This window comes from Alnus glutinosa, chromosome 11, assembly GCF_958979055.1.
Source record: "Alnus glutinosa chromosome 11, dhAlnGlut1.1, whole genome shotgun sequence".
In the NCBI taxonomy this organism is placed as follows: Eukaryota; Viridiplantae; Streptophyta; class Magnoliopsida; order Fagales; family Betulaceae; genus Alnus; species Alnus glutinosa.
In genome coordinates, this window is record NC_084896.1 from 3,389,814 (window position 1) to 3,414,438 (window position 24,625).

General features: G+C 36.7%; 5 protein-coding genes across 6 annotated transcripts; all 5 read right to left on the bottom strand.

Annotated features, from left to right (window-relative positions):
• Window positions 1–2,426: 2,426 nt before the first annotated feature.
• Window positions 2,427–3,216, bottom strand: LOC133881831 (protein SMALL AUXIN UP-REGULATED RNA 12-like). Its single transcript, XM_062320877.1, has one exon. The coding sequence runs from the start codon at window positions 3,051–3,053 to the stop codon at window positions 2,739–2,741; it is 315 nt and encodes a 104-aa protein (XP_062176861.1). The 5' UTR covers window positions 3,054–3,216; the 3' UTR covers window positions 2,427–2,738.
• Window positions 3,217–9,160: 5,944 nt separating this feature from the next.
• Window positions 9,161–12,996, bottom strand: LOC133881823 (transcription initiation factor TFIID subunit 14b-like). Its single transcript, XM_062320867.1, has 6 exons — window positions 12,765–12,996; window positions 12,293–12,378; window positions 11,965–12,186; window positions 11,125–11,312; window positions 10,926–11,047; window positions 9,161–9,613 (listed from the first exon to the last, which is right to left on the bottom strand). Exons 1-6 carry the CDS (start codon window positions 12,876–12,878, stop codon window positions 9,527–9,529), a joined length of 819 nt encoding a protein of 272 aa, XP_062176851.1. The 5' UTR covers window positions 12,879–12,996; the 3' UTR covers window positions 9,161–9,526.
• Window positions 12,997–14,120: 1,124 nt separating this feature from the next.
• On the bottom strand, window positions 14,121–16,371 carry LOC133881822 (pentatricopeptide repeat-containing protein At2g13600-like). Its single transcript, XM_062320866.1, has one exon. The coding sequence runs from the start codon at window positions 16,342–16,344 to the stop codon at window positions 14,908–14,910; it is 1,437 nt and encodes a 478-aa protein (XP_062176850.1). The 5' UTR covers window positions 16,345–16,371; the 3' UTR covers window positions 14,121–14,907.
• A 3,245-nt stretch (window positions 16,372–19,616) lies between these two features.
• Window positions 19,617–21,932, bottom strand: LOC133881826 (DNA-directed RNA polymerase V subunit 7-like). Of its 2 annotated transcripts, XM_062320871.1 has the most exons (3): window positions 21,630–21,932; window positions 21,436–21,473; window positions 19,617–20,593 (listed from the first exon to the last, which is right to left on the bottom strand). In XM_062320871.1, exon 3 carries the CDS (start codon window positions 20,575–20,577, stop codon window positions 20,050–20,052), a length of 528 nt encoding a protein of 175 aa, XP_062176855.1. In that variant the 5' UTR covers window positions 20,578–20,593; window positions 21,436–21,473; window positions 21,630–21,932; the 3' UTR covers window positions 19,617–20,049. The 2 variants fall into 2 exon arrangements, with proteins under 2 accessions (XP_062176855.1, XP_062176854.1); XM_062320870.1 differs by lacking the exon at window positions 21,436–21,473 and having other exon boundaries at window positions 21,630–21,931.
• Window positions 21,933–22,232: 300 nt separating this feature from the next.
• On the bottom strand, window positions 22,233–22,700 carry LOC133881837 (auxin-induced protein 15A-like). Its single transcript, XM_062320883.1, has one exon. The coding sequence runs from the start codon at window positions 22,631–22,633 to the stop codon at window positions 22,328–22,330; it is 306 nt and encodes a 101-aa protein (XP_062176867.1). The 5' UTR covers window positions 22,634–22,700; the 3' UTR covers window positions 22,233–22,327.
• Window positions 22,701–24,625: the final 1,925 nt, after the last annotated feature.

The following is a 24,625-nucleotide window of genomic DNA, read 5'->3' on the forward strand; positions in this document are numbered from 1 at the left end:
CCAACTGTGAACTTGGTACGTCTAAATGTAAAACCCCTCCAGCTCCTTGATGGGAAAGACAATCACTTCTTCATCACTCTTCCTTTTTGTACATGCATGTGAATTTTGTCCCCGTTTTCTTCAATTGGGTCCACTGCATGTTATGATTAAGGTACCTATTAAATCATGAAGAAGGCTAGGTAGCTAGAGAGAAAATAAAAAATAAAAAATAAAAAAAATCCAGTAAACTATATATCGTTAGTACTCATCATGCTTAATGATCTTAGCGTGAATAATAGTCAAGGATTAATAATAATTAACTACTGGAACACGCGCCGGATCGAAGACACCTACAAAATGTTTGGATATATCTGGGCAGACGGTTTGTTCGGACACCTGTTTGAACGAATGCAACACTTTTTTTAACGTGTGAACTTAAATTATTATATTTGCATCATATTTTTATTAATTGCATTTGTGCGGTTATTGTAATTGTTATCCGTTATCTTAAATGATTTTGAAAATAGTTTAGGCCGATTTTTAATGTTTTGAGCTTGTTTTACTCTTTTTTAAGCCCTAATCTTTTGAAAATATATTGATTTCACATTACTTTTGTCTTTTTGCTTAAGTGTTCCGTGAGAAAGTAATACATCAAACCAAACTAATGTAAACATAATCTATATCTAATTCAAAACGATGTCGTGTCGGTGAATTTACTATATATATAATATATAAAGGGTATGCGAATAGTCATTTTTTTTTTCTTTCTCTAACCGCATATGCGGATAGTTACAGATAGTGAATGCGGTCGGTTAATACTTGCGTGCACGTAAACGCTTAGCGTGAAGAAGAAGTCGATCTTGGGGCAATAATGGGGATAGATTTTTGTGAGGAGAAAATTGTACGTGAAATGGATGATTTTAGGGGGAGCAGAGATTTTTATTTAGGGGTTATATATGGGGGGAGTTATATGGAAGATCGAGCAGCAGGGGCAGGGGCAGGGGGTGGCAGAAGAGTTTGTGGCTGAAAGGGAAAAGAAACAAAGATCATAAATAATGAAGGAAGGACCAGCTAACCAGAGGCAGCCTTTGCTTCCCCGCTGGTCCTACTTCTGCTGGAAAAAAGCAGTTACTAGTAAAAGCTGCTCAAATAAAAAGAATCAACTGTACGTGGTTGATGATGCTTTGGACCCTAATTCGTTACCAAATTGTCAGTTTTGCTGTGATCGATTGAGAGGCATGCCAATGATGCCATGCAACTTGTAATCCATGCATCATGCATGCCTTTGTTTCTTTTTCCATTTGTCCCAAAAAGATCAGCCCCAACCTAGAGAGAGAGAGAGAGAGAGAGAGAGAGGATCATTTGTACTCAACATGCAATGAAGTACAAATCTAAGCAAATAAATCAATTCATCATATGGTTTGATCAATTGAGAGAAAAAAAATGAAGTGTAGATCTCTTGGTGATCAGGGGCGGGACCAATATTTTTTATTCGGAAGGTTAAAGTATGAACGAGGGACTAAACCTAAATTTTAAGCTTATATATAAAAAAAATTTAATAAAAAAAATTAAGAAAAAGTTTGAAAAAAACGAGTGTCGTTGCCCCGACCCGACCAACGCTCAGTTCCGTTCGTCCCTAGCTAGGAGATCGATGGGGTCCATCACCTCTCACACATATCATTCAAAAGTTAATTTATGATTGGTTACCCCGTCAAAGTTTATGATAATTATACATCCATATTTTAGTGGTTGATATAATAAATGTTATGTCATCTGCATTAGATTTTGAAGAACTTAAAGTACAATGAACTAAGTACGGTTAAATGTTCAAACCTACGATTCCAGGTGTGGTATAATACGTACGTACGTTCAACAAAATAAAAATAAAAATAAAAATCAAGGTTTAAATTAATCATTTTATCTCTTAACTATATATCATGCAAAGGCGTTTAATATATGTCTAATACTTTTTTTACTCTTTTATTCAGCCGAAAAGGAAAAAAGAAAAAACTAATAATCACCGGATGATCCGTACATTCCTAAGTACCCCCCCCCTCCCCCTCCCCCCCCCCCCCCACATTCTCTGACAAGCCATGCTGCTCGAGTGCTATATATCCTTTTGGATACACCTTTTATTATGATTTTTAGATCACTTTATTTGTTTGACTCAGGATTATATATATATATATATATATATATATATATATATATATATATATATATATATATATATATATATATATATAAATTTATTTAACTATAAACAGGTCAATTTTTTATTTTATTTTTTGTTAATTTTAGATTAAATTGATATTGAATTCATAGATCGTGTAAAAAGTTATCGGACTCGGATCATGCACACAATGAACAATGTGTGAGGTTTGGCTGAGAGGTCAGTGATAGAGAGGTCAGTGATAGAGAGATGAGTGATAGAGAGATGAGAAAAGTTAAACAGGCAAATCACCCTTTGATTCCATTAAACATCAACTTCTCCCACAGGGTGTAAACACACACCTCTATGAGGAAAATCTCAACCTTTTTACATTTTTAACCCACAATATGTGTATGGGTTTCAAGTTAGAGAGTCATTAGACATAAAAACCCAAAATGGGTCGATCTCCAACAAAAAAGACAAGAGGAGAAGAAAAGATCGAGAATAACAAATGAAGAAAGATGGTAAAAAAAAAGAGAAGCAAAAGTTGTGCTTCATCTTTAGCCATCTTCTCCAAGAAAACCCCATCAAGTTCTTGACCTTTGATTCACCTAAGCATGGAGGTTAGAGACCGGAACACGACTTCTTCGCAGGGAATGGTGAGACCCATGTCATGATCGAAGCCAAATTCTTCTTCGGCTTGGCGGAGGAGGCATTGGAACTCGGGGTGAGTCAAGAAGGAAATTGGGACGATGTGCCTGCTTCTCTTTTCTCCAACATAGACGGCAAAATGGCCCTTTGGGACGTCTAGAGGAAGGCCATCCTCGTCGTAGTCATTTTTCTTTCCCAAGCTCGAACATCTTTTGAGGATCTGCTTGAGAACTGCAGTTTGAGGGAGTTTGTTGGATTTTCTGATGGCCATTTTGGAAGTAGTTGAGAGAGAAGTGTTGGTTTAGAGCAGGGGAGATATGGAGGGATAAGAGTGTGAAGTAGAGGTGGTGGTGATGGGGGTATTTATGATGAAGCTTGAGAGGGAGAGGGAGAGAGAGAGAGATAGAGAGAGAGCCTAGTGGGATCATGTGGCGTGTGGAAGGGAAGGACAGACCACGGGTGTTTTGGGGTATGTGTGAAAGGACATGGTGGGAGCCAAGCCCATTGGGTTTTCTCTTCTGTGTTGGCCCTCTTATTGACAACATGGACCCTCTCTCTCTCTCTCTCTCTCCCTCTCTCTCTCTCTCAAAAGTAGGTGGCTATAATTCTCAAGGTTCTTTTCCACTTTCAGCACAAATTAATGTTTAGAATTGACTAATATCTTCGTTGCTTGTGCTCTCTCCTTTTAATATATTCTGTGGGTCATTTTGGTCCAAGTTTGAAGGACACCACTCTTAATGCTTAATTGACCTGCCTAGACAAATATACTTCAATTTCACCGCCACTCTGTTTTCACACTTACACAAGTTCAGGTGTTCTTGGTTGCTGCCTGAAGTTGTACTTTCGGATCAGCATTTTCTGTTGTCAGTGGATAGAAATCTCCACAAATTTTGTTTTTAGAATTGTTAGTAGTATGAGCAATACATGTGCAAGAGCTATCATGAGATTTATCTATCTGAGCTGGTATCGAAAAACCCATCTAACTGTTTAGAGAAATAAATTTCATAAAAACTCTCTCACATTTGTTGAAGATTCAAATCCGTTTATTAGTATATTCCTTGAAGTTTATTAAAATTTAAACAGTTTCGAAGAAAGGTCGTAAGACTCATTTATTCTTAGCAGCTTAAAATGCGGGGCTTTCTTGCTCGATATAGGCGAGCTCTGCAAACCCCCGCTCTTAGCCTATGACACAACCTAGTAAAAGGGGATCCAATCCTCTACTTTCAAATAAATTGCAGGGGACTATCCCAGTCTTGATTAGCGAATTGAATTGTCTTTTTTCTGAACTGAATTGTCTTAATAAGAAGTCCATAATCCTTTAGCATCAGGTGATTGTTCACAGAAGAATACAGAATTTTCTGAAATGGGGCTACCCAAAGTTCCCACTCTTAAAGTGGAAGTAGGTCTTTCCTATAGTTCAAATGTTCTGCTTTTAGATAATTACACTTCTCTTTCTCTCCCTACCTGAAATCACGGACAATAATGTGTACTCTCCAGTACAACCCTGTTGTTGGTTTGGCTTTTTCCAATTGTTGGGTTTGTGATTCTGTGGACGACATAAAACAACATTTTCTCAAAGTCCACAAAAATTTTGCAGAAACCCGTGTAAGTTACTGCTACTTGTGCAGGTTTTGACCATGTTACCATTATCATAAAGGAAAATGGTGTTTGTACACCACATTACCTTATATTAATCTTACACCAAGACACATAGGGTGTGACATCTATGCATGTGGATCTCATATACATGGGTCTCACACCCAATGTGTCTTGGTGTATGACTGATATAGGAATATACTAATAAACGGGGGGGTGATTCTCAAAGGGGGTGATTCTTGTGTGACCCCTTTTACACAATTTTCACACAACCAAGACACATTGGTGAGATTTATGCATGTGGGTCCCACTATGCATGGATCCCACCAATATGTCTTGGTTGTGTGAAAGTTGTGCAAAAGAGTTGTGAAAGAATTATTTTTCATCATCAAATGGTTACACTCCACCACATAAAGCCAAAGCCTCAAAAGTTCAAAACTTTTTGTTTTTTTAATTATGAAAGTTACTTGAACATGTTATGTTAGCCGATGTGATATGAATGTGAAGAGTAACATTACTCATTATATTTTTATACTCTCAAGTCAAAGGACTACTTATGTTCATATTCACTAGTATCCTAACTTCTTTCTTTATTTACTTGTTCATTATTTTGTCTTTCGTTTGAACTGAGGGCGATTTCAGTCCCTCGTGTGCACGCACGTGCCTGTGTTGTAACGTGACACCCTCAAAGAGTTAGGTGAGTGTATTATAAATGTGCTCATAAGCGTTAAGATTCGTTTATGAGCGATTTTAAGAAGTTACAATTGTAACTCGACTAGTCATTTTGAAATGATAATGCAAATATGATTAACATTTTCTCTAGGTTGTTACATGTAATGGCTGGATAAATTTGGAAGAGCAAAAACAATTATTTGATGGGTACCCATTTATGAGTTGTCAATGGGCCTATTCTAGTGGGAATGGATTAATTCAAATCAGTTGTTGTTCCACACAACTTAAGGAAATGGAGAAAGAAAAGCAGATTCCTAGTAACAAAAATTAAAATGAAAGCAATTGCATGTACTTCAATTCTTGTTGGAAGTCCCAAACCAAATGATCAGATTATCCATATATAAGTGCTGTATTTGCAACAAGAAAGAAGTGTCTCCAAAACGAACGGCCTCCCATGTGGTCCTGCTGAAACCACAACCACGAAACAGGAAGCTGTAATCAGACATAAATCTACTTCAAATGTACACCACTAACATCTTCCCTAGCCTGGCTACATTCAGCAAAGTTCTCTCCCCATGTTCTAAGGCTCAGGAAAGTGATATTCAAAACATATATTTAGTGCCATGACACAGCAATGTCCAATTTCTGTCTTCCCTTTTTGTTTTTCTCAAACCCCAAAGAGTCCTTAGCAGTACAGATCCCCCACAAACATGAAGCCCTACAAATCCTTCATAAAGTTGTCCTTAAATATTGGTGCCAAAGACTAACTTCTGAAACACAGTATCTTAGTTCTAAACCCATTTATCCAACTGCATAACTAGGTCCCTCCCAGTCTTAAAGAAGAGTTCATCAACTTATCGACAAGGAATTATGCTATCATTGCCTACCTAGTTAACTGGATAGCAGTGGCAAAATGGGCCGCCTCCAGACTTCACTCTGGCTGCATTCAGTTACGTATTCTCATAACACATTCCCATCTCCTCCCAAACTCGCCTCTCCATCAGGATTGACAGTCGGAAAGATCCCCCTAGTTAGCTTTAATTTCTTTGTGTTTTTCTGCAAAAAAATTAACCAAAGTAAATCTTGTAGAGGGTAAGATTGGAAATGAAAAAAGAAGAAAAGTGAGTAAATAATTATGTGTACGTCGCCGTCTATGAAAGCAGCTGCCCCATGTTCTGTGAATGAGATTGGTGGGGAGGGAAAAAGGGATAAAAAAAAAAGGAGAGGGACTAGAAAGGCCCACCATTCTCACGGAAATAGACCCTAGGGATTTTCTTTAAGGTTGATGGTGACTCTACCTTCAGGTTTGGCACATGATGGCCATGTTACTCTTGCCCCCAGAACCTCCACAAAGGACAACATAGTGAGGTCCGAATGAGATCATTCCAACTGCTTCAAACGGCTAGCTTTTCTTTACCCAGTTGTATCACTCAAACTGTAACCGCCCGCCTGGAAGTTGGAATCTTTTTTGAATCCTCTGGTTTTGTGTAAAACCCTTTTCGTGAGTTACCACTGTCCTTTACTGACTCTTGCTGAAAAGTTGGTTTGTTCTGAGGTACGATATATATATGTGGTGTTCAAAAAATGACTACAACTGATGGCATTAGCTTTTTACATTTTCTGGGTTTATCAGATTTATGCAGATTATATCATCAGGGTGAATAAGCAAACACCATTCACAAAAATCACACCCATGTGGGTTGTAAGGAAATGTTTGAATGAAGAGTCCGGATAGATATCCATGATGAAACTCAACGATTATATATGTCAGAACACAAGGCACATCATGTGCAATAGAGAGCTTTTGGCAAACTTTTGAAAAATCAGTTTTCTTAAATCTTGAAAACTCTTCTCAAAATTTGTTTCTCTATTCTTTCTAAGCAAGTTTTTGTTTCTCTTCTCCCTTGTCAGGGAGTCCCACATCGCTTACTCAAAAGCAGGAAGAAAGCTTTATAAACTAAAGGCCTAGTATAAAGATGTAGGTGGAACCAAAGGTGCTTGGGAGTTTGTTGTTTCAAATTTAAAAACTAGAAGATTGATAACCCACGCCCCTCCCTGGCTCCGCCTCTTTTGCTTTTTTTTGCCTTTTTGTTTTCAGTTCTCAAGATAAATGCATTAATGAACAACACAAAACACTCTTAAAAACACAAAACGTTCTCACCATAACACAACATACAAACAAAAAACACCTTCCAAAACTATTAACAAACAACTCAGTAGGTGCTTAAAGATATTTAGAAACATGATTAGTTGAGTATACCTTCAAAACATGGCAATAATCATATCTACTAAATACTTTGAGTAGAGACAGAGCCACATGATTACATAAGTATGGTGATGCCATAGAAATGTAAACAAGCAAATTAGTAATGCCAGAGTGGGCTTTAAGGGAAAAGGTCAAAAGAAAAGCCTCCAAGAATGGGACATACCATGTCAGGGGTTTAGGCGTATTTTAAGTGGCTTCTCGTATTGATCACTTAAAAAAATTAAAAGAGAAGCTACTTAAAACACGTCACAACCGATGTGAAATGAGTGTGATAAATGGGTGCGAAGAATATTCATAGAAAATTGTTCACTTGCACCTGTTTCAAAATTAAGAGGATTTCTGAGAGTGAAGGATAGGCTCAAACCTGTAAAGTGCAGTAACGAGGGCAGCACATGCAGGACCCATCTGAAAGCTAGTGTGGATGGTCCCATTCCCATGAACCGTTTATAAGCATCAGAAGGACCAGTAGAAGTACTTGGGGGGAGGGCCCTCAGATAAAAATGTACTGCATATTTTCATCATGTGAATTTTGATGCCGGATCATGTGTTCTGCAGAAAACCAGAGAACTATGGAAGGAAAATCCAACTAAGCAGGCTTAATTTAGGTGCAAATAAAGAGAAGACTGACTATAAGCTAAGCTACGGAAAAAATACAGAGCAGAATACTACTAACACTGAAATCCAGATGACAATATAATCCATTACACACATTTTACAAAGAGATTAGCAGCAAAACTGGTAAGACTCAGCAATTTAACAACACTTCAATGCAGTGTGCATCATCCAAACACGGAATAACTAAACCCAATATTGTTCCAAGAGTAATGCTATTTTTTCCACCAATTTTACACGAGCTGACGTAACGTGTTTTAAGTAGCTTTCCTTTCATTTTTGTTTAAATGATTGACATAAAAAATCACTTAAAACAAGCTATATCAACCTATATACATGGGTGTGCACTCCTGTTCTAATAGCATCATCATGACCTCTTGGTCTCCAACAGGATACCCAATTACATAGGCTTTCTTGAAAAATAAATATTAAAGGGTACATCTCTTGCGAGCCACCTTAAGCCCAGTAAAGTATTCAAAGGAAAAACCTTTTGGAACAACCTGTGTCTTTGTTCGACTTGGGAAGGCCCTTTGTTCCAACAACCCAATGTGTCTTTGTGCATGAACAGGTTCCATAAAAGATCTTTGTACAAGTGATGTAGTGGATAAAGATCCTCTAAAATTCTTAGGATATTCTATTATGTTCAGATTACATTGTTGAGATTTCACTACGTGTCCATTTATCACCTCTACCAATTCAATATTTATCACACTAGTATTTACCATATTTATCCATATTTAAATTTAATAAATACTGATACGACAAAATCTTTACCATTTAATTGAAAATCAAATGTTGAGAGTTGAGGAAATATAGATGGTATGATACCCTACAAATTATAGAAGATCCTGGTGTGTGATGTACTAGACTATGTTTCATTGACTTTCTCTTAATAGCATAGAAATACGTTCATTTCCTTTGCATTATTGACTTAATTTATTATATATATGTTACTTTTTGATGACGAAGAATCCTTCAAGGTAAAGTCACTTCGTGTATCCATGTAAAGTGTCCCTTCACACGATCAGGTAATACTCCGGCTTGGCCAGCGGGTTGGCTCAAAGAATTGTTTACACTAAAGGGAATTCAAACTTTAGATCTCGTGAAACTACCACAAAAACCAAAGTCCTAACCACCTGAGCCAACCCCTTGGGATTTATTATATATATTACTATTGGAGTGAAATAAAGGATCTAAAGAAAAGTATTCATCAATCGGAATTTAAATCAGAATTAAAACAATCCAGACCACATGTTTTCATTTCCTGAAATGGCTTTCAGACTTTCAGTCAACTCAATAGAACAAGTTTAAAAAAAAAAAAAAAAAATAGTTATTTTGCCCAATGATACAATAGTAAAGATGCTGTTAATTTAACCTTTAACCTTTTTATTTATAAAATGAATACATTTCTTTTTCCTCCTCTTGATACATAGTCGAATGGCCTAAAAAAAAAAGGAAAAAAGTAAGAACTAAATCCGACAAAAAAATACTCCACAGCTGAGAATATACATATCAGCATCACATTATGCCAATAACTGTATATGCTGCAAAACCCATTTGAAGTAGAATATAAAAAATGTGCAGGATCAGATGTATAGTCACTGGTCAGAGATAGATTTCAACTGTTGATGCTGCCCATCAATCACACCAATTTGTCGCCTGAGTCTAGCAATATGAGCTTGCACCTAATACAATTAGAGAAAAATCAATCTGTCAAAATGCGTCTTGTACACTTTTTCTGAAAGAAATTCAAACAATTTATCTAGATTAAGATATGTCAACAAGAAGCTTAAGTGCAACTACGTAATGCATTATTCATGCTAAAAGTATACAGAGGTTCAAATTCTTCCATAATCTCCACAAACATGAAATCCATCCCACTGTCAACTCCAAAATTTGGGATTTACGACCTATTCAGAGAAAGTCCCGATCCTAGTAAATCCCCTGGACTAGTTAATCAAGTCTATGCTGCCCATTTCAAAGCCCGTTTGTGAAACTGAAATCCATGACATGTCAATAAGCACAAATGGGGGGGATCTTAGAGAATGATATATGATATGTCAATAACTCAGCATCAGTAACTAGCCATTAAAGCAAATGAATTGAGAAGAGAAATAAAGCACAGTTTAACTGATGCTATACTTTCCAACACAGAAAAGTCAGGAAGGTTGGTTTGGTACATTATATGGAAGAGGCATCCTCAGGAAAATCATGCATCCCCAACTATTTGGTTTTGAGCACTAATTCTGTTCTTCCATCCATTCTGAAGGCCCGAATAGATCTTAGTAAATGATCTTAACCACAGCTCGATGTTAGGATTTGACTTTGTCATTTTTCTTGAGGCTCCAAATAAGTCTATAGTGTCTACATTAGTATTGCGGTTGCTTGGGGGGGTGGGTGTGTCTTAAATAATTGAACTTACATGTTTTGGAGCTTCTATGTAAGGAACACACAAGAGTGTCCCAAACCTATCAGTTCTTATATAACTCAGAATTCTACAATCCACCTAATACTGCATGATTATCATCATGGTTCGCTGTGTCAAGAACCACATAATTTTTCACCAAGCTACGTCTTTAACAATTGATAATCAGATTTTGTCCAGAGGCTGCTTATATGACATTGATGAGTAATGTAAATGCCATAAGGTATAGTGACCTAGAAATCAGCCAATCAGTGCAACCCAAACTTTTTGATCCCCAACATTTTTTTGTATCAGTGGAACTGTGAAGCTATATTTCCACTCCATTGTTTGTGAGAACACTGTTTTAGGGACCTGCACCACCGCAAAATTACAAGAAAAAAAAACACCTCCTAGCTACAGACACATTTATAATGTTGATGACTTGGATGGTAATATTCTTCAACAAGAATGGTTACATCACAGGCAGCATACATGCTTCCAAGGAAGCAAGGATGTATATGCTCTCAGTTGGGTGGTAATACCATGCATAATTGCAACAACTCTCACTAAAGATTAGAAGAATTCGTGCTGACCTGTTGACGAGCTGCAGCAAGTTGAAATAACTCATCTGCTTCTGAGAAATTCATGAACCACTGACTTAGGGGGTTATCTTTAGTGTCACCTCGCTTCTTTCTACTTGCATCCTCAACCGGAACTACATGAAATTAAAAAGGCATATTTATTAAAGCATGGCCAAGAGCAAAATTACAGACAACCAGTTAGGAAACAAACCAGGAGGAGGCAAAGTAAAGCCAGCGGGTAATCTGGGCAAGTTTACAGCTGGATGATTCTGCACACGAGCTAAGAAGCCCTCTGAAGGCTCAGGGAACACAACCTCATCATAGGATTCCACAACAACAGGCTTCTTAGTGGACATGGGACCAGATTCATCCTCTGGGTACAACTTCAAATGATGATATCTGTGAATATATTAAAATTCAATATACTGAAAGCCTAAGAGTTTACATGTTCTTTGCATATGGGGCCTGCATCATTATTTCCTGTATCTCATATATTTCATTTAAACACAAAGGATCAGGGAGATTATTTGATAAGATCCTTTCGCTTAAACACAAAAAGTATCGGACAAATATTTGATGGGTAGCACTTGGCACATGACACATGGTAAAAGTCAGCCCACCTAAATTGGTCTCTTCAGCTGTTCGATTCCAATCAAAATCTTTGGAGATAAAAAATATGAAAATACAAGGTTAAAACTTATGTAATTGAAATCATCTTTGTTAAACCGGATTCAACGACTAACCCATCAAAAGGTGATTTTTTATCCGATATCTATAGCAATAGAGCATTAATGCAGCAGGATTTGTAGCTAGAGGATACAGGTAGTTGCTCATGGTAGGTTTGCGACCATGATCTTATTGTGGAATTCAAAACCAAGTAAGAGTTGTTTCAAACTTAATTTAGTATTATTGTTCGATTTAGTACTATTATTCTAATTTGATCACCATATGGCTCTCTACTCAATACTCCAAAATACACCTAGTATTCAATTATAGTTTCGACAAAATACCAGATAAATCAGAATCAGATAACATGCGCAAAGCAACTTACAAGTTCAATGGCTTGTCACAAACATCGCTATGGAAATAAAGTGTAATAGCAATCTCAAATTCACCCCATCCAGCTTCCGATACCTCGAAAGGTGGCGACTCCAAAACCCTTGTGGGATTATTGAAACTAGAATGTAGCTGAAAAACAGCACGTTTTACCACCACTCCCAGATCCTCATTCTTTGCCCCGCGAACATACACAGTCCACTTATGCGACTGGTACCTTATTAAGAACTAGAGAATGTAAAGAACAAGCATTTTACTCAATATGTAAAGCAAGCAATTCAAGAGCCATAAAGCTACCAACACAACACCTAAATAGCACTTACTCGCTTGCCTTTTTACCAAGCCAGAATGAGATGTTACCATACACAATGGGAACGCTTATCTCAACATCCTTGAGTTTCTTATAAATCTACAGAAATAAAAATAAAAATAAAAAGAGAAGAAAAACCCATCAACGATAATAAAACAAACAATCACTGTATACAGAGATAAAGCAAGTTCAAAAACAGTCTCAATGTGTGATTCCCAAAAGCTATTTTTGGATTCGTGGGAAGCATTCTCATGGAAATTAAAAAAAAAGGGTAATGATTCAAATTTGATTGTAACACTAAGCTTACGAAGAACAAATACAATAAAAATCAATAATGTACTAAACTAAAGCAAACTGAAAACAAGTTTTTGGCTTTGGGATTCAAACTCTTTTCAAGAACTGTTTCTGAGCTTCTGGGTAACAATGTTTTGGTGATTCGAGAAATGGGTAATTGTCCAAATTCGAATCGAACAAAGAACCATTACCCTCTTTTCACCGTCTTCGGATTTGATCATTTTGGTCCGCAGTGATTTGGTTGTAGACCCACTTATCTCTGGCTGATCTGGACCGTGCTTTTTGGAAGACGAACTGCTTGTCATTTCTTGAAACAGCTTCTCCTTCTTGGAATCCAAGAAATTAGGGTTTTTCTCTGCGAAGTTACAGAGTATGGTGTCGAAGCCACTAGGGCCTCTAAAATGATCGCCTACAACGAGGTTTCGAATGTATGTTGTACAAGCCAATCGGAATGTGCCACCATATCAAGGCATTCGTATTAAATGACTAAATTACCCTTTCTTTAGTGTTGTGGCGCAACTCTGAATTGCTTGTCTAGGTGAGCCCGCCAATCTGAACCCGTGCTGTTTCTTTTACCGTTAAAATGACGGGTATGGCTTAAATCTGCGTTCGTATGAGGTTTTGCAGTGATGCCCTTATGCTTTGGAGAGTTTTTGTTTTTCACCCAACTTTTCTAAACCAAGGGCCCAAAGTCAGACATTGTCACTTTTTTTTTTTTTTTTTTTTACAACTATATCACAATGCTGACGTGCTAATTTTAACTAATCTTTGAATCGGTCATTGTAAAAAAAAAAAATCGAAAAATTGATTTTGACTGTCACATCAACATTGTAAAATTAAAATGTGGTATATAGCATTATTATTTTTTCGTTTATATTCATACCCGTGGTCAGCCACAAAATTCTCTTTTATACTCTCGACCAAATCTAATTATTCAATTAATATTTTAAAACTTTCTTTCAACAAGTGAAAATCAACATGTAGAATATTTAATTAAAATTGGGTAAATTGTAAAATAAGATGAACTCAGAACCTTTGTTCTGATGACTAATACCACATTTTAAATCGCCAGTTATTCCAAAAAGTTTAAACTGATAAAAAAATGGTGAATTTAATTATTTAGTTAAAATTCTAACAACCCAGCCTAATGCTTTGGTATCATGGAATGGTCTTGTCTCTCCATTGGTACCCTGATGAATGAATTAAAGTTAACTATTGAGATTAACTGATTAAGTACTTCGATTTGAAAAGTATAATTGGGATTAAATACTCAGCAATGTCAGTTTGTTCAGCTGGGTTCAACTGTTAACCATTACTGCATCCTCTTGAAGATGTTCGATTGGAAAGTTGCTCTGCTCAAAACGTGATGGTGTGATGAAAAAGAAGAGGACCTTGGAGATGTTTATGTGGTTTGAATTAGTCATATCATGGGGGTGCATACATTTTGGTATAATCAGACCAAGATTAAAAACTTTCCCAATTTGCCACAACTCGAATGGTGGTTTGGAATTCTGAATTAAATGCTAGACAAGTGATTAAAGACGGAAAATCATGGAAACTTGGTCATTTTATTACTTCAATTCGCAAAACTGAGCTGTTTACCTTTCATCCAAGTACTAGAACAATGAAGGAGGGTATGTGCACAACCAATTATACGATCACCAATGCAGAGTCGAATGGATCCGAATTTTTAATAATTTGCTGCTCGCATTGTTAGCAATTCAAGTAGCAAAATTACTGGAGATCTCTATCCGAGTGACATAACATAAGAATCACCCAACCATTTCTTGCAGAAAGATAAACAAAAATCCCAGATGAAACTTGATTGATGCATTTGTTTTCAGGTTACCAGTAGAGTCTAGTGCATAGCGCTGTTGGTTGAGAGCATCCAAAAACACATCTACTGCCTGTATGTGCCAATCTGCAGCAGCTGCATTCACAAAGTCAGCCTACTAAAGACACCAGCGCTGAATGAAGTTTTTTCCCTTCTTTTTTTTTGGCCGGAGTTGTTATCAATCATCTATGAGAACAGAAAATTCTAAAGGTTTTAGCTTCAGTTTTGTTCTGGGTTAATATACTCCACGAACTTGTCAATTTCAGACCTCAGGCTAAAAGGTGCCACAAACAAGTTAATTCCAAGATTTATTGAACAAAACCCAGGGCTGCTTACCTTTTCTCTTCTTGTCACTTCTTGTTTCAACTTTCTATTAGATGCTACCATTTGACCACTTGCAATATCTGAATTTAAGTTTAGAGGCCTATCTTTAAATTTAGCATCGACTCATCTCCTCATAATTCAAAACTTCAGATGCCCTATTTGTTTCTCTTTCAGAATTATGTGACCTCAATCCAACTACATCCAACTACTTTCTTTAACCCTCTATCCTTCATCAACTCCCTCAACTGCTCAATCTCATCCCACATACCAAACTTAGCATATAAATTGGATAACATAACATAAACCCCGACATTCTGAGGATCCAAGTCAAGTGCCTTTTGTGCAGCCAACTTACCCAACTCTATATTTCCACAATCCTTGCAGGACCTAAGTAAAGCCCCCCACATGGAAACACTGCAACTGCCATGTCCTTTACAGAGCATCTCATTCACCAGCTTCCATGCCCTTTCCAACTGACCAGCCCTACAAAGCAAGTCAATCAGACAACTGTAGTGCTCCGGGCCAGGGTCCAACGCGAAGTCACTAGTCATGGATTCAAAAAACTCTACCCCAAGGTTCACTTGGCCAGTGTGACCACAAGCAGAAAGGACCGTCACAAATGCGACCTCATCTGGTTTAATACCTTCCTTTAACATCTCTTGGTACAATCTAATAACTTCTTTAGAGTGTCCATTTCTTCCATAAACACCAAGCATTGAAGTCCATAAAACAACATCCCTTTGACACCCTCCTCCTTTTCCAATCCCTGCCAAATTAAAGACTTGCCAAGCCTTCCCCACCAGGCCACACTTGCCATACATTTCAATCAATGAACTCTGCAGATACACGTCCTTTTCCACATCATATATTGTGCGAATCAAATGCGCATGCACCTGCATCCCGAATTCAAATGCAGATAGCCCAGCACACGCGCGTAATATTGCTGACATTGTGAAGTGATCATAATCCAAATTCATCACAGGCATCTTGCGAACCAGTTCAAGTACCTCAAGCCACATTTTAGCCTCACCATAACCTGATAAGAGTGCATTAGCACACACCGTGTTTTTTACAGGAATTTCATCAAACATCACTACTGCATCGTCGATAACCAACGACTTTGAATACAAATCAACTAAAGCGCTTCCCACAAAAACACTGGATGACCAGCCTGATTTGGCCACAAGGGCATGTACCTGCTTACCAACTCTAACATTTCTGATAGACGACGAAGCTGTTAAAGAGCTACACAAAGTGTATGAATCTATAGGTACTCCATTAATTTGCATGAAAGAAAAGGTTTTTAGTGCATTAAGTGCCAACCCATTTCGGCTAAAGTCAGATAAAATTGCATTAAAAGGTAGAGGGTTTCTGGGGTTCATAAACCTGAAGAAATTGGTCAAGGTTTGAAGGTTGTTTTTGCGATGGCATGTGGCATATAAAAGGATGAGTTTAGTGTGAAAATTCAGGGAGATAAAGAGCAAGCCTGTTCTAAGTAGGTGAGCGTGGAGCTTCTTAATGGCTCCAAGATTCTTGCTTTGAGAACAATGGTTTAAGAAGCCAGTGACAGAATCAAAGCTTTTTGTGCTGTGGAAGCGAGATTGGTCGGTCATAGAAACTGGAGGCTACGAGGTTTAGGCGTTTGATGTAACAACGTATACTTTTTGACGCTGTTTAGTTATGTCAGTTATTTTTTTATTTTTTTATTTTTTTTTTTTATGGTTAAATACACATATTTACTGAGTTTTGAAAATTTTATTTTTTAGTCCTTGAATTTTAATTCGCATATAAAATTTAAAAAAAATGACCGAATTAATATTTAAGTCAAGTTTTCCGTCCAAAAACTATCGGCTCGCCACATGTTATATGTTGACACGTGACACTACATAAAAAAAAATTAAAAATTAAAAAATAATAATTTTTTTAAAAGAAAAAACCGGCCACGCCTATGGCAGCCACGGAGCCACCTTGTTTTTTTTTTTTTTTTTTTCAATTTTTTTAATTTTTTAATATTATTATTTTTTAATTAAATTTTAAAGATTTTTAATTTTAATTTTTTATATAATGCCACGTGTCAACCTCTGAAGTTGACACGTGGCATACCGTTAGTTTTTTGACGGAAAATTTGACTGAAGTATTAATTTGGTCTTTTCTCAAAATTGAGGTACCATCTGTAATACGAATTGAAACTCAAAAACTAAAAAATAAAGTTTTCGAAACTCAGAGACCAAAAAAATATTTAACCCTTTTTTTTATTGATACGTGAAACTATAGTGGATCAAACTTTTTAAATCTTTCTCTATTCTATTTAATTTTTTTTTTTATTCTCACTTTAATCTTTATTGAAACGGACATATTCTTTGAGTATAAATAAGAACATTTCCTTTTCAATTTTCATTCACCCCAACATGAGTTTCTTTTTCAGTTCAATCCTTGTTTCTCTATAGTTCCGCTCTCTTTCTCACAAAATGTTTCTTAAAGAGTAAGACTCTTACGGAGAGTTGGAGATAATTGTAAAATTTGTTGTGAAAGAAGAAGAATTAAAAAAAATTCTAAAAAATTAAAAAATATAAGGTAAAAATAAAAATTTAGCTTATTTGGCCCCTACAAAAAAATAAAAATAAAAATTGGCCATTGGCCCCTACCCATAAGAACTTCTAGTTCCGTCCCTGTGAACCTTATCTTGTCCAAGGAAGAGATGGTTCCAGAAAACTCAATTTTTCTTCCATTCAAAAGATTACTGTCACACTTAGGATACTTGCATATGGTGTAACGACTGATTTTATGGACGAATACATAAAGATTGTGGGAGTTACCACAATAGAGAGTCTAAAAATATTTGTTAAAGCGGTGGTTTTAGTTCTTTCGATCGGGAGAATACTTAAGGTCACTTAACAATCAAGACATCGCTAGATAGCCTAGATTGCTAGTGGTTAGCGAAAACTGTGGATTTCTAAACATGTTAGGGATGTATTAATTGCATGCACAAAAAAGGGAAGAACTATTCAACTTCGCAACAATGTATGTATTTCGGTCATATCTACAAACTAACTATTATTTTGGAATCAATGACTTTATAAGATATTTGGATATGATATGTTTTTTTGGATTACTTAGATCTTATAATGATATCAACGTGCTAGAAATGTATTTTATATTTTTTGACCTCGCTAAAGGGCGTGCTTATCCTGTCAACTACACAATTAATGGTCATAACTATATAATGAGATACTACCTCGTTGATAGCATATATCCACGTTGAGAAACATTTGTGAAAACAATTTTATTTCTACAAGGACATAAGAGAAAACATTTTGCTGTAGCCCTAAAGTTAGCAACGAAGGATGTTGAGCGTGCCTTTAGAGTGCTTCAAGCACGATTTGCAATAGCGTGTGGACATGCACAATTTTTCACCTTGAAACGCTTAAGGTCATTATGATGGCATGCATAATTCTACATAACATAATCATTAAAGATGAATGAGTTGACAATGGAGTAAAAAACTTCAAATATGAACAACTCAATAAAAGCTCACATGAACCAGTGACCCGCGAGCCTATAACTGAATTTAGTGAGTTCATTTGATGCTATCATTGCATTAAAGATAAACACATTCTCAACCCCAATTGTACTTCGTTGAACACGTATGACAACTACATAGTAAGGCATTTTACTGCATGGTAAATAACTTACGAGAAATGCTTCATGCACTCCCAACTCAAAGGACAAAGATCCTATTCATTTCACTTTAAATTGATAGTATTCATTTTCTTGTTAGGATTTAAAGTTTGTAAATATAATGTTATACATGATATCACATTATTTAATCTTTTTAAAAGACGTGCCAAAATTGACATCGTGTACATCATTAGATGCACACACTTTAAATTATGACCATGAAATTGATATTATCTATTTCATTTGAAAATTGAGAGGATTTTATTTTCAAGTGCACACTGCCTAACGTGACAGTAAAAATTACCATTAAATTTAAATGAATGATTTTTATTGCTACGTTTGAAAGTGCATATTTTAAAATGTAGACTTAAAAATACATGTAACATTTTACATAACTTTATATATTTTGGCTCGATGCTTTTTTGCTCTATATTTCATATACATGATTAATTGTGTCATGTATTGATGTATTGTGCGTATATACATGAATTCAAGCTAAATTTTAGGCCTGTAGCCAAAATTGTTGAAAACCCGCTCTCTAAGCATGTTTTAGAGTCTGATTGACTTGGTGATTTCGCAAGTTATAAGCGAATTTTTAAGTAAAATTGCAAAAAATAAAGTCTTTATTTTTTTAAAATTACTATTTAAAAACGCAAAAAAAATTGTATTTTTAAATCGCAATCTAGAGAGTGCGTTTTTAAAAACTCACAATTTTAGAGGCAAAATAACAACTTTACCAAATACATGAACATTTTTTAAAATTACAAACGTTTTAAAATAACACATTCTAAAACCAAGTCTAAAACGGACCCTTAGACTACTAGTAAGAATTAAGAACAGAAACCACATAAAAGAAAGAGAAAAAACAATTTATTGGAACTTGGAAGTATGCAAATTTTTGTATTTTCAAGGCAATGGAAAACTGAAGCACAAACACAAGCCTAAATGAAAATTCATTATTTCACAAATTCTGATAAAGAAAAAGACTATAATTAAAGAATATATATATATAAGTCTATAATTAAAGAATAACTGAAAAAAGCAAAAAGGATTCAAATGAAAAAAACAAAAACTTCCGCCCTACAATTTTGTATTAAGGGGCAAAAAATCAAATAATATTATCATACTAAAGTTGAAAAACCAGAAGCAAGCAGCATGGATAACATGTAAAGGCTTCCAAAGAAGTAAATGAAAGTGCATTCAAATATAATCAGTAACATCTTAAGGTACAAATAAAAGCTTCCAAAGCAAATAATCTGAAACTGCACTACTATAAGAAAAACTACTGTTGATTTAGAACATGATACCATTGAAATGTACTCAATATCAAAATATTTCAGTGACCTTAGATATCCAACAACACTCAACAAACATACATATTCACAAATTTAATAAAAGCATCACCACAGCAGCCATGGATGTGCAACCTTTTGTCTCGGACACTTTGTTCTTGAAAGCAAATTTCTTTCTTGGAATCAGCTCAGGCTCAAATTGTCATGGGATTGTCTGAGATTGGAAACAGCTTTGAGGAAGGAGCGGACCTCGTAGGAGCTCTCATTGTATTCAGCAGTAAGTCTTCAATTCCTTCAGATTGCTGAATAAAGAGCCTACTCGCGACTTATAAAACATATATCCTAACACTACGCAATTGGTCCTAGATAATCGCCCTCCAAACTGGCCAGTGCTTGAAATTCCCTGTCCGCCTCCAGCCACATTGTTCCAATCACAATGAAACGGATGACAACATTACTTTCGATCTTCGACTGGTTGTCCCGGAACACTGGACTCTCCCCACCCTCGTAGCAGTAACCTGGCATTTTCGAATGAGCAAGATAAATGTTTTCGATTGGCCCACATCTCAAAAAGACCCCAAGCTTGAGTACCCTGTGGACAACCCCCTCTGCAATCTCTCCTCTGTACAGATTGAAGGTGAGGGCGCTAAAAACAACTGGAAAGATAACATCTCCAGTTTGCTGTCTTACTCTCCCCTCTCCTATGCTCTCCAGAGTTGTGACAGCAAGATGATATCCAAGATCCTTTGAGGCCTTTCTGGCAGCAAAGTCGCCCAACAGGCGAATAATAATTGACGATTGAAGCTTTAATCCTTCTGCATCCAGGTTTTCAGGAGGGATTATGACATTCCAGGGCAACTGTACTTTGAGAAACATTTTGTTTTTCCTCCACCTGTTATAAACGAAAAGAATAAGACAGCAGCCGTGAGTATGCTAACTTGATTTAAGAAATTTCTCTCAGTGTTCTCATCTTCTGAGATGTTAGTCATTCATATGAAAAGTTCAAAAGATGGACCATAGTCAGCTGAAAGAAACCATCATATTCAAGATTCTGAGTAATTGTATAGAAAAACACCGCAAGGTTATAAACAAACAAACAATAGTAAATAAAGTTAGGCAAATAATTGTGAACCTTATGCCTTATTTAACCATATCTCCAGCATGATATCTGACATCAATTACTATCATATAAAAATTTCAGCATTGTAGAAGCAGAAGCATCGCCCCACAAATGTGCCACACCACACAACATGGTATACCCAAAAGCTTTAACAGGCCACCATGGTGGAGATGGTGGTGTAAATAAGGTGGAGCAGCGGAGAACTGGTAGGAAATAAAATTTACGGTCATAATTGTAGTGTGGTGTTGTTGCAGAGCGGCACTGCCGTGTGGGAGATGCTAGTGATTTACTTATTCTAATGACAACACAAACAGCAGAGTACTCACGGCAATGATTCCAAAATTCAGAGAAAAAGGCAACCAGGTGATGGAAGTAGAAGCAAAACTACCAAGAATTTTTCAGACCAGTCCCTCATTTACACGGGAAGTTCCAAAATCTGGCGGAAAGATTGAGTGCTACTCCTCATAACTCGCATTTATTATCTAAAACAAAAGCTTCCATTTTTATTAGTATTAAACACCCCAGAATCAGAAGTACAAAACTTTGTTTCTCAAAACAAAAATGTACAAACCTGACAAAATCACAGTAAACTTGAGAGAGATAGAGAGAAAAACCTTTAAAAGGGAGCTGGGCGGCAGCAGCGAGATCGGCGCTGCCAAAAAAGTTATAGATTACGAGGGTTTACGTGTGTGTTGATTGTAGTTTTTTCAACCCATTCACCATCAAGACAGAGAAACAGCCAAAAAATGCAACGACTAAAACCCACCAAACGCCTACGAATAGCTGAAAGGAAAACTATATGACTCACAGCAGTTTGGACAAGTTCGTTGGTGTACGCCTTAGCGCGGATCGGAACGGAGACTCGGCGAATCGCAAGAATGCCCCCTGGGTGAGAAACTTCCGGCCTCCGTTGGTGTGTTGTGGACGACGGCGTCGCAAGTCAGCTTTGCGGCCTCCTGGGTGTGACTACTCGCCTGAGAATGGAGGATGTCGGGGAGAGGGCGTCGCAGAATGGGGAAATTAGGGCACGACGAGGAATGGTGGTTGTGGGGAAGAGGGCTCAGGCACGCGAGTGTTTACTCCTTACAAATGAGTGTCCGGTACAGCCCGGTAGTGTTTAGTGTTCTCGCAAGCCACGTGTATGAATGCCATGAACTATCCGTTTTTTTTTTTTTTTTTTTTAATTTTTAGTTTTTTTTCTTCCTTCAGGAAACTAGTCAATTTTTGAATTAGATTGTTCTCAAATTATTTGTTTAATTTAAAAGAATTTAATTAGGTAATTGTGATAGATTTATCTAATTGAATAAGTAATTAAGCAGCTTAATTTTTATTTGATCAAATAAATTTTATAGCTAATCTCTCATTATCACTCATTCAAATTAATTAAAAATAAATAGAGAATGTGAGAGGAACTGCAATAATTCAATTGGTAAAATTTATAGCGGATCTATTTTTCTGTCAAAAACAAATAGAGAATTTACAAAATTGGACTTGCTTGTTTATGTATTACAACAATTGATGTAAGCAAGAAGTGAGACCAATGAATAAGTCTTCACTGCAGGGAATTGTGAGGCCACCCATTGGATGATCGAATCCAAATTCTTCCTCAGCCATGCCTAGCAATTCTTGAAATGAAGGGTGGTTCAGAAGTGATACTGGAACTACGAATCGCTTCTTTTTGCTCTCTCCAACATATATTGCAAGATGGCCTTTTGGAACATCTATAAATGATGACGCTGCTTTCTTTGCAAATGAGTTTGACCGGCGGAGAATGTTCTTAGCATTTATAATACCAGGCAAACGAATAGCCATTGCTATCTGCCGAGAAAGATGGTGAAGATAGATCACAAATGAAAAGGGAGAAGAAAGTAAAGGATTTGAGAGCAGAGGATGTAAGGACTTGGTTTGGCTACGGAATGATATGTGTAGGTATATATAAGCATTTGAAGTATATGAAATGAGGAGTGAGTGGTGTAGAGGCATTCGGGTGGGGATCATTTGTCCAAAACAATAGCATTTAAAGGATCACATGGATGTGTCTTCCAACTCATCGTCAAGGACATGTTTGTGATCGAGACATCAAAACTTGGAAGACATTTTGGGCTGCTTTTCTGGGAGAACAACCTACAAAGAAATCAAAGATAAGTGGATTGGAGCAACTTCTCAACGACTGGCTCACCTCTTATGACAGGTTGAGATATATATGTCGATTATTTCTTGGCAAGAATATGTAAGTGGGGCTCTTCTATATATGATATGCCTTTTGGAGAAATGATTACAGACATTTTATGTATTCCAACTAGTTGCAATTGGTATTCTAGGTGTTATACTAACCATACTAGAGACATTTTTCACATCAAGAAGGAACTTATATAGTGAAGGCAGGCTAAAAAAATTAGCAAAAATATTTCACAACACTTTGCGCTTTTTTGAATTTTACGTTTTAAATATGAGTTTTCGATTTGTTCAAATTAATATGACAGAATAGCTATTCTATTCTTAGACCTATTTCTGTCTATCAAACGTGACCTAACTCTTAATTACTGTAGCATAAGCGAGTTCATTGTAGGGGTCATTTTAAATCTAGCTGAAATTTGGCTAAGAGGCCGTTTTAGCTAGTTCACTAGAAATGCTCTTAGGCATGGAAACTAATGAATGAGAGGCTCTGTAATGGAGATGGGCAGATGCAGTCTCCCCATGTGGAGGCTCTGCATAATGCTTGCATGGATTATGGGAACATTGGGTTGGCTTTAATTTCAATAGAATATCATGTTTAAATAGGCTCATAGACAAACCCTAACCCTAACCTTAATATGACTAATTTTGGGCAAAGGGCCAAGCCCATTATTAAATAACAAATAATCTAAGCTAATGTGACTTACTTTTGGGCTACGCCCATTATTGAACAACAAATAACTTAAAACTTTGGGCTAAGCCCATAATTAAATTCAAATAAAACTAATAATCTAAACAAACGAAAACGACAAATTTATTCTTGTTTCACTTCACCCTGCATCACTCTGTTTACTGACATTTGACTCTAACAATTGGCCTGTTATTAGTGAGTTTGAAGGATTAGATAACTCCTGCCTAACTTATTCACTGACCGAAAGCCAAGCACATTTGCTGGTTGCATGGATCATGGGAATGTTGAGATATGCTCAGAGGGCCCTCGAGTTGGATTCTAAGAATCTTTGAATATATATGTTATGTTATCAAATTTATCATTTTTAGGATGCAACATTTCACTGAAAGAGAAAAAGATTCAGGATAATTATGATTTGATTATCATAAATTCAAATCAGAAGCAAAGGAAAGGGGTCAATGGCTTTGTCTTTTACTGATGGCAATGCCCACCTTCCAAATTTGAGATGTCTGCAAATCATGTTTGCAATATTTCCCCCGTCACAATTGAAATTTGGTTGTTTATTTTGAATGGTTTGGCTTTCTATGGGGACTACCCGTAGGACACACTCCTTGTGCTCTTCACAGGGGTTTGTCGGAGTACTGTAGCATCAAATGCATGCTCTTCACAAGGGTATCCCGTGCAGCCAATGTCCTAAAGCAACCAATGCCGCTGATTTTGGCCCACGACATGTTATTAAATCCATGGGGACTACCCCGTAGGACACACTCCTTGTGCTCTTCGCAGGGTTTTGTCGTAGTACTGTAGCATCAAATGCATGCTCTTCACAACTACAAGGGTATCCCGTGCAGCCAATGTACTAAAGCAACCAATGCCGCTGATTTTGGCCCACGACATGTTATTAAATGCACTTGTCTTCTGCCCCCGAAGTTTTGTTT